The sequence below is a fragment of the Somniosus microcephalus genome, chromosome 12 (assembly GCF_052327205.1).
Source record: "Somniosus microcephalus isolate GS21.2 chromosome 12, FLI_Smic_1.0, whole genome shotgun sequence".
Taxonomy (NCBI): Eukaryota; Metazoa; Chordata; class Chondrichthyes; order Squaliformes; family Somniosidae; genus Somniosus; species Somniosus microcephalus.
In genome coordinates, this window is record NC_140998.1 from 198,062,014 (window position 1) to 198,080,314 (window position 18,301).

At 52.2% G+C, this 18,301-nt stretch overlaps 1 protein-coding gene across 1 annotated transcript in view; it reads left to right on the forward strand.

Moving 5' to 3' along the window:
* The window catches only part of grik5 (glutamate receptor, ionotropic, kainate 5), a 158,134-nt gene extending 140,158 nt beyond the window's left edge, over nucleotides 1–17,976 (forward strand). Inside the window, exons 15-17 of the mRNA XM_086002407.1 lie at nucleotides 11,028–11,156; nucleotides 12,826–12,953; nucleotides 16,436–17,976. Coding sequence (XP_085858533.1) covers nucleotides 11,028–11,156; nucleotides 12,826–12,953; nucleotides 16,436–16,813 — 635 coding nt within the window. The 3' untranslated portion in view covers nucleotides 16,814–17,976. The remainder of the gene's footprint in view (nucleotides 1–11,027; nucleotides 11,157–12,825; nucleotides 12,954–16,435) is intronic.
* Nucleotides 17,977–18,301: the final 325 nt, after the last annotated feature.

The window sequence follows — 18,301 nt, forward strand, 5'->3', positions numbered from 1 at the left end:
CAACACACGACCAAAAGCAATGCTGGGGTAAAAACCAGGAATGCTGGAAATGTGGCAAGATCGGGCACATAGCTAAAGTGTGCCGGTCAGGAACGACGTGCAACAATAATGAGTCCTCACAAAAATGGGACAGAAAGGTACATGACGCAAATAGGAAGAGTCTGAAGGAACAGAAGTCGGACACACACGCCAAAGGCAGAGGACTGGACGGTCTAAGAATTCACAACGTGAGCAATGAAGCCGACCGTCAAACTATTTGGATAACGCTACCGATTGAAAAGGTCCCAGCAAAAATGGAAGTGGACACCGGATCGGCGTTGACGGTCATGAATAAGCATGACTATCAAAAGTTTTTCAAGCACATTCCACTACGGGATGCGGATCTGATACTGAAGACATACACGGGGCAAAAAGTATTCCCCATCGGGAAGATAGAGGTCAAGGTGAAATACAAAGATAAAGTTCACCACCGGTTGGAGCTGTATGTGTTGTCTGAGGGAGGCCCACCACTTCTGGGACGGGAGTGGATCCGGAAAATAAAGATGGATTGGCATGCACTAAACACCATGACGGTGGAGCCCGAAAAAGAGGACGTCAAACCTGAACGGTTGGCCAGAATATTAGACGAAGCTAAAGAGGTATTCCAGCAAGGACTGGGAAAGCTACGAGGTATTAAAGCAAAGGTCAAGATTGCAGAACATGCAAGCCCAAAGTTTTGTAAGGCCAGGTCGGTACCGTATGCAATACGACCAGCAGTGGAGGCAGAACTAGAAGAACTTGAACGATCAGGGGTTCTGTCAAAAGTAGACCACAGTGAGTGGGCCACGGCCATTGTACCCGTCATGAAATCCTCACCAAGTAGTAAGCCAGGGGGACCGGGGAAGGTCCGTATCTGCGGGGATTTCAAGATCACAGTGAACCCGGTGCTTCAGTCGGTACAATACCCGCTGCCAAGGATTGAAAATATTTTCGCTTCGTTGGCTGGAGGAAAACACTTCACGAAGATAGACCTAGCTCAGGCATATTTACAGATGGAGGTTGAGGAAGAGTCACGCCAATACCTAACTATCAATACCCACAGAGGGTTGTACCGTTATAACAGACTGGTCTTTGGAGTGGCTTCGGCACCAGCAATTTGGCAGAGGGCCATGGAACAGGTGTTACAAGGAATTCCAAGCACGCAGTGCTATTTGGATGATATCCTAATCACGGGAATGGATGAAGAGGAACACCTCACGAATTTGAAACTGGTACTCACCAGGTTAAAGGAGTATGGCCTTAGGGTTAACCGCAATAAGTGTGGGTTTTTCCAAAAACGAATCTCATACTGCGGTCATATCATTGACCGCGAGGGACTACATAAATCACCGGAGAAGATAGAAGCAGTCGTGAAGGCTCCCGCTCCAGGGAACGTGTCACAGTTAAGATCATTCTTGGGGTTAATCAATTACTACCACAAGTTCCTACCAAATTTGTCCACGGTGCTGCATCCACTGAATGAGCTGTTGCGAAAGGAGACACCATGGAAGTGGAGTGAGGAGTGCAAAAAGGCTTTTCGCAGAAGCAAGGAGTTGATTACCTCTGAAGAAGTGTTGGCTCATTTCAACCCAGCATTACCCCTTCGGCTGGCGTGTGATGCTTCACCGTACGGAATTGGAGCAGTACTTTTGCACAGGCTACCAAATGGCTCGGAAAGGCCAGTGGCTTTTGCGTCCCGATCTTTGACACCCGCGGAGCGAAATTACGCCCAGATAGACAGGGAGGCCCTCAGTCTTGTGTGGGGCATGAAGAAATTCAACCATTACTTGCAATGTAAGAGGTTCACATTGCTGACAGACCACCAGCCGTTGGTGTCCATATTTAACCCGAACAAGGCCGTGTCCAACATGACAGCACAAAGGCTACAAAGATGGTCAGTCTTACTTGGGGCACACCAGTATGATATTGAATACAAACGGTCCAAGCAACATGGAAACGCTGATGGGCCAATGGTAGAAGAAGCGAGGACAGTAGACCCAGTAGAGTTGTTCCACTCATCAATAGTGGAGTGTTTGCCGATCACGAACTCAATGATCGAAAATGAGACAAGGAATGACCCGACTCTTTCACGAGTCTATGACTTAACGGTGGAGGGATGGCCAGCGCAGTGCGAACCAACACTGCAAGCATTCGCACAGAGGAAAGAACAACTGTCTGTGTGTCGAGGAACCCTGATGTGTGGGTCTAGAGTGGTGATTCCACCCAAACTCCAAAAGAAAATACTCAAGGAGCTGCACGAAGGACACCTGGGGGGCGTAAAGATGAAGAACCTAGCTAGGGCGTTTGTGTGGTGGCCAGGCATCGATGGGGACATAGAGGAGATAACGAAGAATTGCCTAGGATGTCAGAGGGTTCAGAACGCGCCACCACAGGCTCCTCTGCACCCATGGGAGTGGCCCTCATCTCCCTGGCAAAGAGTACACATCGACTTTGCGGGCCCTTTCATGGACTCGATGTTCTTAATAGCGGTAGATGCCCACTCCAAGTGGCCGGAAGTAATTAAGATGACCACCACCACGACAGAAAAAACCATTACGGTGCTAAGGACAATGTTTGCGCGGAATGGTCTGCCAGGACAGGTCTGTTCCGATAATGGGCCGCAATTTGTGTCTGAGGAATTTAAGAAATTTCTAAAAAGCAATGGGGTTAAACATTACACATCAGCCCCATACCATCCCGCCTCCAATGGACTGGCTGAAAGATTTGTCCAGACCTTCAAGAAGGCCATAAAGGCCATGAGTAATGAAGACATAAGTTTACAGCATAAGGTGGATAGCTTTTTGTTGGCCTATCGAAATGCAACACATGCGGTCACGAATCAAACTCCCGCAATGATGTTTTGCAATAGACGCCTAAGATGCCGGCTGGATTTGCTCAAACCAAACGTAAGAAGGGACGTAGAGAACCGGCAATTCCAGGGCATGAATGAAAGGGCCACCAGATCTTTCCAGATGGGGCAACAAGTTTTGGCCCGGGACTACCGTACGGAGAAATGGCAGCCTGGAACTATTAAAAAAAGGCTAGGACCGTTGATGTACACGGTGGACATTGGGGACAAGGTAATAAGGCGCCATGTTGACCAGATCATAGGGTCCGCCACAAATGAGCAGCCGACTTCACCACCTTACCCGAGTAATGTTGAAACTGAAGTACCCAGAACACCTACTTCTGATCTAGTAATACTAGAATCAGATAAACCTGACACTGTTGTTCCAGCTGAATCGACTTTACCAGAGACACCTACTGGACCGCTGGGAATGACGACACCACTGCGGCGTTATCCGGACAGAATCCGGAAACCTCCACAGAGACTGAACCTGTAAACTGTTTCCACTAAGAGTATGTTGCAACTGTTCCTACGGAGACTGAATCTGTGATCTGTTTTGACATGAAGTTATATATGTTATTATGTTATGTTAAACATGAAGTTATATGACGTTGACTCCATCGAGAGTATATCTGTAAATTGTTATATGACGTTGACTCCATCGAGAGTATATCTGCAAACTGTCTATATAAGTTGAAGATTGTATGTTTAACGGGATTCTGTAAGTAATAAGCTAGAAAGGGAGGAGTGTTGTGTATGTAACCGTTTACCTTTAAGGGAACTATAGAATGTAACCGTTCGCCTTTAAGAGCACTACTTTAGGGTGGCACTATTTATTGGCTCATGTATACTGTAATACCGATAGTGACCACACCAGTATATAAGGGTTGGAATACGTTAACTAGGGCAGAAATCGCCCAGACCTCTGAATAGTAAAGACCTGTTTTGTTTGTACTTCTAAAGTCTCTGAAGTTATTTACTGCACAACCTACAGACTTTACAGGTACTGCCGCCTTCCGTTTGGAATTACGTCGGCCCCTGCTCTATTCCAAAGGGCAATGGATCAGATTTTGAGTGGAGTGCCAGGAGTCCAGTGCTACCTGGGACAAATGAGGAGGATCATCTTCTGATCTCGGATGTGACACTACAACGACTGAAAGAGTACGGACTCAGAGTTCGTAAAGACAAATGTGAATTCTTTCAGTCTTCAGTTGAGTACCTGGGGCATGTGATTGACGCTACTGGCCTGCATAAGGCGCCGCCAAAGGTCAAGGTGATCGTGGAGACCCCAGCACCCCAGAATGTGAGCCAGTTACGTTCATTTCTGGGGCTACTTAACTACTATGGGAAGTTTATTCCAGACTTAGCAACATTGCTGAAGCCGTTACATCAGTTGCTATGTCAAGGCAAAACATGGTAATGGACTGAACTGTGCAATGAAGCTTTCACCCAAGCAAAGAAAGCATTGCTGAATTCGGAGGTCCTGACACACTTCGACCCAAAGCTACCCGTGCAGCTAGCATGTGATGCATCACCATATGGTGTGGGAGCAGTCATATCCCACATCATGCCTTCGGGTGAAGAGAAACCTATCGCCTTCGCATCACGCACCTTGAACAAGGCCGAGAGTAACTATGCGCAGATCGAGCACGAGGCCTTGGGAATCGTTTTTGGAATTCGAAAATTTCATCAGTACCTGTTTGGGAGAAGGTTCACACTCCTGACGGACCACCGTCCATTGACTTCAATCTTCGGGCCCCACACCGGAATTCCGTCTCTCGCTGCAAGCAGGATGCAAAGGTGGGCTTTACTGTTGTCAGGACACACATACGACATCAAATATCGCAAATCAGACTTGCACGGCAACGCAGACGGTCTCTCGAGGCTACCCTTGCCTGTTACTCCCCCAGAGCCTCGTCAGATAGACATCTTCTACTTTAGACAAGTGGAGGGAGCATCTGTCATGGCAGTTCAGGTGCGAAGATACACCCGCAACGATCCAGTCCTGTCTGAGGTAATGGGCGATGTCATTCGAGGGAGAGCGATAGGAGATTCTCCTAGTTTGAAACCTTACGTTTCAAAAAGAAATGAGCTCTCCGTCCAGGCAGGTTGTCTTCTTTGGGGACGCCGTGTCATCATTCCGCCACCCCTGAGGGAACCTATACTGCAACAACTTCATACAGGCCACAGTGGGATGGTTCGGATGAAGGAAATGGCAAGAAGCTACTTCTGGTGGCCAGGTCTCGATGGGAATATTGAGGAGAAAGCCAAAACATGTTCCCCATGTCAAAGGGTCCGGAATGTTCCACAGCTGGCAACCCTACACCCCTGGGATTGGCCTGCAGAAGTGTGGCAGCGAGTACATGTGGACTTCGCCGGTCCTTTCGAAGGGAAGATGTTTATGGTGGTTGTGGACGCTCGTAGCAAGTGGCCGGAGGTCGCTGTGATGAGGTCTACCACGGCAGAGAAAACAATTGAGAAACTTGGTGAGATGTTCAGCCGTTATGGCTCACCAGAACAACTCGTAAGTGGCAACGGTCCACAATTTGTATCACAGGAGTTTGCAACCTTCCTGCATGTGAATGGTGTCCAACACATCAGGTCTGCGACCTATCATCCCTCTACTAACGGCCAGGCAGAAAGGTTTGTGCAAACTTTGAAGCACGCCTTGAAGGCATCGCAAGGTCAGGGCTCAATCCACCAACGTCTGAACAGCTTCCTGTTGTCTTACAGGAACGAGCCGCATGCCACAACCAAAACTTCCCCCGCTTCGCTCATGATGAAGAGGCAGTTGCGGACAAGTTTTGACTTACTCAAACCTCCAAGTGCAGAACGGGTTGTCCATTGTCAACAACAAGCTCGAGTTGAAAAGAGAGAGAAAAGAGCCAAGGAGAGACGGTTTCATCCGGGAGAGCACGTCCTAGCTCGAAACTACAACACTGGACCGAAATGGGTTCCTGCTACGGTGATCGCGCAGACGGGCCCTGTGTCTTACACGGTTGAGACTGCTGAGGACGTCGTCTGGAGAAGACACACAGAGCAACTGTTGCTAGGAGCAGAGACAGCCACAGAGGCTCCAACGGCTGGTTGGCCTGAACTGTTTCTGGATGATACCGCAAACCAGCATCCTTTGCCACAGTGCTCTTCTCCAACACAGGAAGTCAAAGAGACTGTTCCACCTGTGCAAACTCCTGACTTTCAACTGACACAGGCACCTTCTCCATCCAGGCCTGTGTCAATGCCTACTGCTGTGGAAGCCAGCGATGACCGCCGGTATCCTGTCAGAGAGCGGCGGCCTCCAAGACGCTTGGATCTGTAGGCTTAGTGACTTACCCACAAGACTGGGGCAGAATAAACCCCAGGGTAAAGTCAGGGTTTGAGGCAGTCTACCTCTACCCTAGGTTCGTTGAGTGCATTGAAACTAACTTACCTGTTGAGGAATAATGTGGACCTTCCATTTAAGAGGGGGAGGAAATGTTATGTATTGTGTGTTCTCCTCTCACCTGTGGTGGCGCTGTCACAATAGATAAATGGTTGGGTGTTCTCTGTTAAATTTTAGCTCTCTTTGTTCGGAACTTTCCAGAACTTCCTTTCCTTCCAATAAAGCACTTCATGTTTGAATCTCTGAGTTTTGAGTCCTAAATTGTGTCGAGGTAGAAAGGTACCGACACAACACCCTTAATACCCCTGACTTGCAAAAATCTATCAATCTCAGACTTAAAATTACGAATTGAGCTAGCATCTACTGCTTTTTGTGAGAGAGAGTGCCACACTTCTCGCACACTTTGTCAGTGTCAGCTGTGGCTCAGTTGGTAGCCCCCTCGCCTCTGAGTCAGAAGGTTATGGGTTTAAGTCCCGCTCCAGAGACTTGAGCACAGAAAGCTAGACTGACACTCCAGTGCAGTGCTGAGGGAGTGCTGCACTGTTGGAGGGGCCGTCTTTTGGATGAGACGTTAAACGAAGGGCCCGTCTGCTCTCTCAGGTGGGTGTAAAAGTTCCCTTGGCACTATTTCGAAGAAGAGCGGGGAGTTCTCCCCGGTGTCCTGGGCCAATATTTATCCCTCAATCAACATAACAAAACAGTTTATCTGGTCATTATCACATTGCTGTTTGTGGGAGCTTGCTGTGTGCAAGCTCGCTGCTGCGTTTCCCACATTACAACAGTGACTACACTTCAAGAGTACTCCATTGGCTGTAAATCACTTTGGGATGGCTGGTGGTCGTGAAAGGCGCTACATCAATGCAAGTCTTTCTTTGCGTGAAGCAGCGATCCCTAACTTCTCTCCTGAATGGCCTGGCTCGGATTTTAAGGTTATGTCCCCTTGACCTAGACTCCCCTAACAGTGGAAAAAGTTTCTCACAATCCTATCAGTTCCTTTCAAAATACTAAAAACCTCAATCAAATCACCCCTTAACTTTCTATATTCCAGGGATGGGCTGTGACTAATGGACCCCACCGTACAATGGGGATGGGTGGGCTTTGGGGCACATTCACTCGGCCTATCAGCAGACTTGCCAGCCCTGACAACCAAAAGCAAGTCATTACCTTCGCCCCAACATTGGCGGCCGTGCCTTCAGCTGCCAAGGCCCTAGGGTCTGGAATCCGCTCTCTAAACCTCTCCGCCATTCGGCCTCTCCTCCTTTCAGACACTCCTTAAAACCTACCTCTTTGACCAAGCTTTTGGTCGCCTCTCCTAAAGAAAGACTTGCATTTAGATAGCGCCTTTCACGACCACCGGACGTCTCAAAGCGTTTTATAGCCAATGAAGTACTTTTTGAAGTGGAGTCACTGTCGTAATATAGGAAATGTGGCAGCCAATTTGTGCACAGCAAGCTCCCACAAACAGCAATGTGATACTGACCAGATAAGCTGTTTTTGTTATGTTGGTTGGTGGATAAATATTAGCCAGGACACCGGGGAGAACTCCCCTGCTCGTCTTCAAGATCTTTTACATCCACCTGAGAGAGCAGATGGGGCCTCGGTTTAATGTCTCATCCAAAAGACGGCACCTCCAACAGTGCAGCACTCCCTCAGCATAAGAGATTAGCGTGTAAAGTTAAGGCACATGGGATTGGGTGCAAGGTACTGACTTGGATAGAGAACTGGTTGGCAGACAGAAAGCAAAGAGTTGGAATAAACGGGTCTTTTTCCGAGTGGCAGGCAGTGACTAGTGGGGTACCGCAAGGATCGGTCCTAGGACCCCAACTATTCACAATATATATAAATGATCTGGACAAGGGAACTAGATGTAATATCTCCAAATTTGCAGACGACACAAAGCTGGGTGGGCATGTGTGCTGTGAGGAGGATGCCGAGAAACTCCAGGATGATTTGGACAGGTTGGGTGATTGGGCAGAAGCATGGCAGATGCAATATAGCGTGGATAAATGTGAGGTTATCCACTTTGGTAGCAAAAACAGGAAGGCAGATTATTATTTAAATGGCAATAGATTGGGAGGAGGGGAAGTGCAACGAGACCTGGGTGTCCTTGTGCACCAGTCGCTGAAGGTAAGCATGCAGGTGCAGCAGGCGGTTAAGAAGGCAAATGATATGTTGGCCTTCGTAGCGAGAGGGTTTGAGTACAGGAACAAGGATGTCTTGCTGCAGTTGTACAGGGCCTTGGTGAGACCACATCTTGAGTATTGTGTGCCATTTTGGTCGACTTACCTGAGGAAGGGTGTTCTTGCCATGGAAGGAGTTCAGCGAAGATTCACCAGGCTGATACCTGGGATGGCAGGAATGACATATGAGGAGAGATTGGATCGACTGGGCTTGTACTTGCTGGAGTTTAGAAGAATGAGAGGGGATCTCATCGAAACTTATAAAATTCTAACAGGACTAGACAGACTAGATGCAGGGAGGATGTTCCCGATGGTCGGGGAGTCCAGAACCAGGGGTCACATTCTAAGGATAAGGGGTAGGCCATTTAGGACAGAAATGAGGAGGAATTTCTTCACCCAGAGAGTGGTGAACCTGTGGAATTCTCTACCACAGAAGGCAGTTGAGGCCAATTCATTAAATATATTCAAGAAGGAGTTGGATATATTTCTTAAGGCTAAAGGGATCAAGGGATATGGGGAGAAGGCAGGGACAGGGTACTGAATTTGGATGATCAGCCATGATCGCATTGAATGGCGGAGCAGGCTCGAGGGGGCGAATGGCCTACTCCTGCTCCTATCTTCTATGTTTCTATGTTTCAGTACTGCACTGGAGTGTCAGCCTAGATTTATGTGCTCAAGTTGCATGGAGTGGGACTTGAACCCACAACCTTCTGCTACCCACTGAGCCGCAGTTGACACATCTAACATCTCCTTCTGTGACTTGGTGCCAAATCTTGTCCGATAGCGCTCCCGTGGAGTTTCCCGACGTTAAAGGGGCTGTATAAATGCAAGTTGTTATTGAAATTCAAGAATGATTCCGACAGATGAGGACAAAGTCACAACATCCATTCAGTTGCGTTGGCGAGAAACAAGACAAGGACAGTAGGCTGAAGGGGGCCTGAGTGTACTGATGGGGCAGTTCTAGTGAATCCAGGGGAATCAACCCACAGGTTAGAATTTCTACATTCAAAATGCGGTTTCTTGCTTAACTTCAATCACTTTCATATCTCAAAACAGTAAATTAACCCACTCCCAAAGCAGGTACAGCACGGACTCAAAGACAATGAGAATACCCCTTCCTCAGAGGTTACCTCAACACACACAATCCAACAACTAAACCTTACTAGCCCATCTCATATAGACAAGGACCCCCATCCAATTCCCACCCATTCATGTTGGCAGTCTAGTCCCGCTCCAACCAAGTTAAACAGCTCCTCCCCACCAAACCCCAAACTGCTGCTCCCAGCTTCTGCCCACTTCCCTCCTCCATTCTCCTCCCTTGCCTTTCCCCTTATCACCATCTCTTTCCCCTCTTTCACCGCTGTGCAGTCTCTCTCTCCACTCTGCTCCCCTCTGTTCCACTCTCACTGAAACTCATGCCCTCCCCTTCACTCCACTCTCATGAGCATCCATTTCCCCCTCCTCCCGAACCACCATCCATCTCCTCAAATACTGCCGTCAAAACCAGTGACTGCTCTTCATCCGTCCACCACTGGTTGCCAGGTGCTGTGGGCGTGTCCTGGGGCCGTGGGCGTGTCCGGGGGAGGTGGGCGTGTCCTGGGGAGGTGGGTGTGTCCTGGGATTGTGGGCGTGTCCTGGGTGGTGGGCGTGTCCTGGGGTTGTGGGCGTGTCCTGGGATTGTGGGCATGTCCTGTGGAGGTGGGTGTGTCCTGGGGAGGTGGGTGTGTCCTGGGGAGGTGGGCGTGTCCTGAGGAGGTGGGTGTGTCCTGGGACTGTGGGCATGTCCTGGGGAGGTGGGCGTGTCCTGGGCTTGTGGGCGTGTCCTGGGGGGTGGGTGTGTCCTGGGATTGTGGGCGTGTCCTGAGGAGGTGGGCGTGTCCTGGGGAGGTGGGCGTGTCCTGGGATTGTGGGCGTGACCTGAGGAGGTGGGTGTGTCCTGGGGAGGTGGGTGTGTGCTGGGGAGCTGGGCGTGTCCTGGGATTGTGGGCATGTCCTGGGATTGTGGGCGTGTCCTGGGGAGATGGGCGTGTCCTGGGGGGTGGGTGTGTCCTGGGATTGTGGGCGTGTCCTGGGATTGTGGGCGTGTCCTGGGATTGAGGGCGTGAGCTGGGGAGGTGGGCGTGTCCTGGGGAGGTGGGTGTGTCCTGGGGAGGTGGGTGTGTCCTGGGGGTGGGCGTGTCCTGGGATTGTAGGCGTGTCCTGGGGGGTGGGCGTGTCCTGGGGAGGTGGGCGTGTCCTGGGGGGTGGGCGTGTCCTGGGGGTGGGCGTGTCCTGGGGTGGGCATGTCCTGTGATTGTGGGCGTGTCCTGGGGAGTTGGGCGTGTCCTAGGGGTGGGCGTGTCCTGGGATTGTGGGCGTGTCCTGGGATTGTGGGTGTGTCCTGGGGGTGGGCGACTCCTGGGGAGGTGGGCGTGTCCTGGGGAGGTGGGTGTGTCCTGGGATTGTGGGCGTGTCCTGGGATTGTGGGCGTGTCCTGGGGAGGTGGGCGTGTCCTGGGGAGGTGGGTGTGTCCTGGGATTGTGGGCGTGTCCTGGGATTGTGGGCGTGACCTGGGGAGGTCTCTGGTGTTCTATAACGCGGGCCTTTTCTCTCTCCATAGGTTCACCATTCCGCGATGAGATCACGCTCGCCATCCTCCAACTCCAGGAGAATAACCGACTGGAAATCCTGAAAAGGAAGTGGTGGGAGGGAGGCAAGTGTCCGAAGGAAGAGGATCATCGAGCGAAAGGTGAGACCCACCAATCACAGGGCCTAGACCCCCATCAATGCTGCCAGAACCAATCACAGGGCCCAGACCCCAATCCCAGGGCACAGACCACTCCCACTGGATGTTTGTATTTGAATTGAGGACAGTGGGTGGCTGTGTTGTTTCCCACGCTCAGTCACCCCACAGTGATTATTCAGACTACAGAGTAAATTAAATCCGCACGAGGGGTCTGAGTCGCGGCAAAGCCCGGACAACGCTGGCACATCCGCTCACACTGGGGGAATGAGCCTTAGCTCGTTGTGGGAGCTCGTGGCTCAGGCAGACGGCTGGGTGTTTCTCCCACTCGTCATTTCCCTGACTCAGCACTCATGCTCCCGTCCGCAGTGTCAGTACAAACCACAGACACACGGCAATAATCAGGCCATCCAGTACACACATATCTCCAGCATCTCACTCTCTCTCTTTGTCTCTCTCTCTCTCTCGCTCCCTGGCTCTCTCTCATGCTCTCTCTCTCTGTGTCTCTCTCTCTCGCTCCCTGGCTCTCTCTCACATTCTCTCTCTGTCTCTACCTATCTCTCTCTCTGTCTCTCTCTCAATTTTTCAATTCAATTCAAATTGCTTTATTGGCATGACAAGGTACATCTTATGTTGCCAAAGCACCGAAAAAAACATTTATGGTTGAACACATAAACGCAGATCTATCCATACAGTGTATAAACAGATATATTCCTGTGTGTATAAATATACACTCATATAATATGTATATACCCTTTTCTTAGATTTAATGGTTGTCCCTCTGCTTCTGGCAAGCTGTAACATAGTTTGCCGCTAAAGTTACGCAAGTTCTCTGTTCCCCTAATAGGTATGGGAGTTTTTGGTCGTCATTCAAATTTTTGAATTCAGGGCATATTTTTATGAATTTTGGGTAGAAATTCCCCCTTATGCCCTGATATTTTCCACAAGCTGTGAGGAAGTGCATCTCTGTCTCCACCACTCCCTGACTGCAGTGAGAGCATATCCTGTCCTCTCTTGGCAGCCAGGTCTGTCTGTGTCTGCCTTTTTCGATGGCCAGGCTCTGCCTCTCTGTCTCTCTCTCTCTGTCTCTCTCTCTCTGTCTCTCTCTCTGTCTCTCTCTCTCTCTCTCTCTCTCTCTCAATCCCTCTCACTCTCTCTCTCTGTCTCTCTCTGTCTCTCTCTCTCTCTGTCTCTCCCTCTCTCTCTCGCTCTGTCTCTCTCTCTCTCGCTCTGTCTCTCTCTCATGCTCTCTCTCTGTTTCTCTCTCTCTCTGTCTCTCTCTGTCACTCTATGTGTCTCTCTCTCTCTCTGGCTCTCTCTCTCTCTGTCTCTGTCTCTCTCTCTCTCTGTGCCTGTCTGTCTGTCTCTCTCTCTCTCTGTCTCTCTCTCTGTCTCCCTGTCTCTCTCTGTCTCTCTCTCTGTCTCTCTCTCTCTCTGTCTCTCTGTGTCTCTCTCTGTCTCTCTCTCTGTCTCCGTCTCTCTGTCTCTCTCTCTCTCTCTGTCTCTCTCTCTCTCTGTCTCTCTCTGCCTCTCTCTCTCTGTCTCTCCCTGCCTCTCTCTCTCTTTGTCTGTCTTGCTCTCTGTCTGACTGTCTCTCTGTCTGTCTGTCTGTCTCTATCCTTGTCTATCACTGATCGCCTTCCCATCACTAACGCTCTCTTTCTTTGCCTGTCAGGTTTAGGAATGGAAAACATTGGTGGGATATTTGTAGTGTTAATCTGTGGTTTGATAATCGCGGTGTTCGTGGCCGTCATGGAGTTCGTGTGGACAACCCGTCGCTCAGCAGAAACGGAGGAGGTATCGGTAAACAGACCTTCACTCACTAAACCCTCTCTCTATTTTTGTTTATTTGTTTATGGGATGTGGGCGCCGCTGGCAAGGCCAGAATTTATTGCCCATATCTAGTTGCCCTTGAGAAGGTGGTGGTGAGCTGCTTTCTTGAACCACTGCAGTCAGTGTGGTGAAGGTGCTCCCAAAGTGCTGTTAGGGAGAGAGTTCCAGGATTTTGACCCAGCGACGATGAAGGAACGGCCGATATATTTCCAAGTCAGGATGGTGTGTGACTTGGAGGGGAACTTGGAGGTGGTGGTGTTCCCATGCACCTGCTGCCCTTGTCATTCTAGGTGGAAGAGGTCGCGGGTTTGGGAGGTGCTGCCGAAGAAGCCTTGGCGAGTTGCTGCAGTGCATCTTGTAGATGGTACACACTGCAGCCACGGTGCGCTGGTGGTGGAGTGAGTGAATGTTTAAGGTGGTGGATGGGTTGCCAATCAAGCAGGCTGCTTTGTCCTGGATGGTGTCGAGCCTCTTGAGTGTTGTTGGAGCTGCACTCATCCAGGCAAGTGGAGAGTATTCCATCACACTCCTGACTTGTGCCTTGTAGATGGTGGAAAGGCTTTGGGGAGTCAGGAGGTGAGACACTCGCTGCAGAATTCCCAGCCTCTGACCTGCTCTTGTTGCCACAGTATTTATATGGCTGGTCCAGTTAAGTTTCTGGTCAATGGTGACCCCCAGGATGTTGATGGTGGGGGATTCGGCGATGTTAATGCCGTTGAATGTCAAGGGGCTGTGGTTAGACTCTCGCTTGTTGGAGATAGTCATTGCCTGGCACTTGTGTGGCGCAAATGTTACCTGCCACTTATCAACCCAAGCCTGAACATCGTCCAGGTCTTGTTGCATGCGGGCATGGACTGCTTCATTATCTGAGGAGTTGTGAATGGCGCTGAACACTGTGCAGTCATCAGCAAACATCCCCATTTCTGACCTTATGTTGGAGGGAAGGTCATTGATGAAGCAGCTGAAGATGGTTGGGCCTAGGACACTGCCTTGAGGAACTCCTGCAGCGATGTCCTGGGGCTGAGATGATTGACCTTCAATCAGCACAACCATCTTCCTTTGTGCTAGGTATGACTCCAGCCAGTGGAGAGTTTTCCCCCTGATTCCCATTGACTTCAGTTTTACTAGGGCTCCTTGATGCCACACTCGATCAAATCCTGCCTTGATGGCAAAGGCAGTCACTCTCACCTCACCTCTGGAATTCAGCTCTTTTGTCCATGTTTGGACCAAGGCTGTAATGAGGTCAGGAGCCGAGTGGTACTGACGGAACCCAAACTGGGCATCAGTGAGCAGGCTATTGGTGAGTAAGTGTCGCTTGATAGCACTGTTGATGACACCTTCCATCACTTTGCTGATGATTGAGAGTAGACTGATGGGGGCGGTAATTAGCCGGATTGGATTTGTCCTGTTTTTTGTGGACAGGACGTACCTGGGCAGTTTTCCACATTGTCGGATAGATGCCAGTGTTATGGTTGTACTGGAACAGCTTGGCTAGAGGCACGGCTGGTTCTTGAGCACAGGTCTTCAGCACGACAGCTGGGATGTTGTTGGGGCCCATATATCAGAGACTGCACCGTAATCCACCCAGAGCCCCAAAGAGAGCAACAGGAGGAGACTGAGCATCAGTGAAACTCCGCACTGACCACAGTGACGCCCCGGGGTCAGTGAGTGACCTCAGCCCGAGGGGTTGGTGAATGACCTCAGTCCGAGGGGTCATTGAGTGATCTCAGCCCGAGGGGTCATTGAGTGACCTCAGCTGGAGGGGTCAGTGAGTGACCTCAGCCCGAGGGGTCGGTGAGTGACCTCAGCCCAAGGGGTCGGTGAGTGACCTCAGCCCGAGGGGTCGGTGAGTGACCTCAGTCCGTGGGGTCATTGAGTGACCTCAGCCCGAGGGGTCATTGAGTGATCTCAGTCCGAGGGGTCATTGAGTGACCTCAGCCTGAGGGGTCGGTGAGTGACCTCAGCCTGAGGGGTCGGTGAGTGACCTCAGTCTGAGGGGTCATTGAGTGACCTCAGCCCGAGGGGTCGGTGAATGACCTCAGCTCGAGGGGTCGGTGAGTGACCTCAGCCCGAGGGGTCGGCGAGTGACCTCAGCCCAAGGGGTCAGTGAGTGACCTCAGCTGGAGGGGTCATTGAGTGATCTCAGCTGGAGGGGTCAGTGAATGACCTCAGCCCGAGGGGTGAATGACCTCAGCCCGAGGGGTCAGTGAATGACCTCAGCCTTAGGGGTCAGTGAGTGACCTCAGCCCAAGGGGTCAGTGAATGACCTCAGCCTTAGGGGTCAGTGAGTGACCTCAGCCCGAGGGGTCAGTGAAGGACCTCAGCCTGAGGGGTCAGTGAGTGACCTCAGTCCGAGGGGTCGGTGAGTGACCTAAGCCTGAGGGGTCGGTGAGTGACCTCAGCCCGAGGGGTCAGTGAGTGATCTCAGCCTGAGGAGTCAATGTGCAATCTCAGTCCGAGGGGTCAATGAGTGACCTCAGTCCGAGGGGTCATTGAGTGACCTCAGCCTAAGGGGTCAGTGAGTGACCTCAGCCTGAGGGGTCGGTGAGTGACCTCAGCCGGAGGGGTCAGTGCGTGACCTCAGCCCGAGGGGTCGGTGATTGACGTCAGCTGGAGGGGTCAGTGAGTGACCTCACTCTGAGGGGTCGGTGAATGACCTCAGCCCGAGGGGTCAGTGAGTGACCTCAGCCCGAGGGGTCGGTTAGTGATCTCAGCCCGAAGGGTCAATGAGTGTCCTCAGCCTGAGGGGTCGGTGAGTGACCTCAGCCCGAGGGGTCGGTTAGTGATCTCAGCCCGAAGGGTCAATGAGTGTCCTCAGCCTGAGGGGTCAGTGAGTGACCTCAGCCCGAGGGGTCGGTTAGTGATCTCAGCCCAAGGGGTCAGTGAGTGACCTCAGCCTGAAGGGTCAGTGAGTGACCTCAGCCCGAGGGGTCTGCGAGTGACCTCAGCCCGAGGGGTGAGTGAGTGACCTCAGCCCGAGGGGTCATTGAGTGACCTCAGCCCGAGGGGTCAATAAATGACCTCAGCCCGAGGGGTCAGTGAGTGACCTCAGCCCGAGGGGTCAGTGAGTGACCTCAGCCCGAAGGGTCAGTGAGTGACCTCAGCCCGAGGGGTCTGCGAGTGACCTCAGCCCGAGGGGTGAGTGAGTGACCTCAGCCTGAGGGGTCATTGAGTGACCTCAGCCCGAGGGGTCAATAAGTGACCTCAGCCCGAGGGGTCAGTGAGTGACCTCAGCCCGAGGGGTCAGTGTCGGCCTGAGGCCTGAGTCCCCAAGTATAAAAGGGCACCACGCATTCTCAGGCCATGCCGCAGGAGAGGAGGGAAGAACATCTGGAAGGCGCAGTGCGAGTGCCCATGAAGGGGGAATGGGAGCGGGGAAGTAGTGAGCCGACCACTGGTTTGTCCGGAGTCATTCTAATGCGGACTCTCTCTCTCTCTTTCCTCCCTTGCAGATCTCCATGTGCCAAGAGATGTTGAGCGAGCTCCGCCACGCGGTATCCTGCAAGAAGACGTCGCGGTCTAGACGCCGCCGGAGGCCGGGCCGGGTGGGCGTCTCCGTCTCCAAGCAGCTGAGGGCGGGTCGCGACCTCCGACTCAGCAACGGCAAGCTGTACTCGGGGGCCTCGGTGGTGGAGCCAGGCCTGGGGCCAGGGCCGCAGCGGCTGCTGGACGAGGTGGCTCCTCTGAGAGGCTGCACCCACATCCGCATCTGCCAGGAGTGCCGTCGGATACAGGGCATGAGGACCACCCGCATCCCTCGCATCGCGGTGCAGGCCGAGGACCAGCCGCCCGTGACCGGGCCGCAGGGGGACGGAGACGAGCAGGAGTGACCGGAACTGCCGCTGCCCCTGAGAAGCCGTCACTCCCGCCTGGTCTCCGACCCCGACTAATGCCGATCGACCTCTCTCCGAGGGTACCTTGTCTTAAATTGTGCGCCGTGCGCATGTGGCTGAGGTGGGGGGAGCCCTTCGCCCCCCTCTGACCCTGGACCCCCAACCCACCATCACCTACGACCCCGACCACGGCCCCAACCCCTGATCCTCGACCCCCAACCCACCATCACCCGCGACCCCGACCATGACCCCAACTCCTCTGAACCTCGACCCCAACCCACCATCAGCCGCGACCACGACTCTGACCCTCAACCCCAACCCACCATCAACTGCGGCCCCTCTCACGGCCCCAGCCCCTCTCACCTTTGACCCCCAACCCACCATCACCCATGACCATGACCCCAACCCCTTTGACCCTCGATCCCAACCCACCATCACCCGCGACCCCGACCCCAGGACCCCAACCCCTCTCACCTTCGACCCCAACCCACCATCACCCACGACCCCAACCCCTCTCACCTTTCGACCCCAACCCACCATTGCCCGTGACCCCCGCCCAACCCACCATCGCCCCCGATCCCTCCGACCCTCGACCCCAACTCCACCATCACCTGCAACCCAAGACCCACGACCGCAGCCCCTTGACCCAACCACCCTGGCACCTGACACACCCTCGAGAGGCGGGGGGGGGGCCCTCATTTAGTTTTTGTCGTCAAAATGGACAAGAAGCAGGAGAATGCGGCAGAGACGGACAGAAGCGAGAGAGAGAGAGAGGGAGACGGACGGAGGGATGCCGGACGATGCCCGTTGGCAGGGAGTCATCGCCGAGGGACAGTGTGCCGGATGGTGAGCGAACGGCTGGCACCAGAACTATACCCGCTGTCGCAGAACTCAGGGTTCTTAACTGCCTTGTCAAAGGGTTAAAACAAAAAACAAGACACACACCGCGTGCTCCGCACTTTTAACAAAACAATGGACTCCATGTTTGGAGCGTCTTGGACCATGTCTGAAAAATCCCATGGAGATTTCACCGTTCTTTTCTGGGTTTTTTTGTCTTTTATTTTGCTAATTTCTATGTATAGTTACCAAAAAAAAAAATAGCAACTCAAAAGTGGCAAGGACACATCTGCTGAATTGAGTAAATAAAGGACTCTACTATGCATTTCTCCAATTGCAGCTATTTATTCAACAAGCTTCTCAAGGCGACAGAACGAGGCTGCAGATACCAGTTCTCTTCCGCACCCGACCCCGTCGATCTCCTCCAAACCCTTGCGATTTTCTGCTTCACCTCTATCCATCTCAGGAACCTCGCAGGGGGCGACAGCGAAAGACACCGTCAAGGGTTTGGGAAAGGTGGGAGAGATTGACAATAACTACCTTTAGAAACAGCTGTAGGAGGAAGGGAAGGGCTGAGGGAGGGGAGAAGTTCCACAGTTTGGAGGTTCTGGTGCAGGGAAGAGTTGAAGTAGGAGACAGGGCGATGAG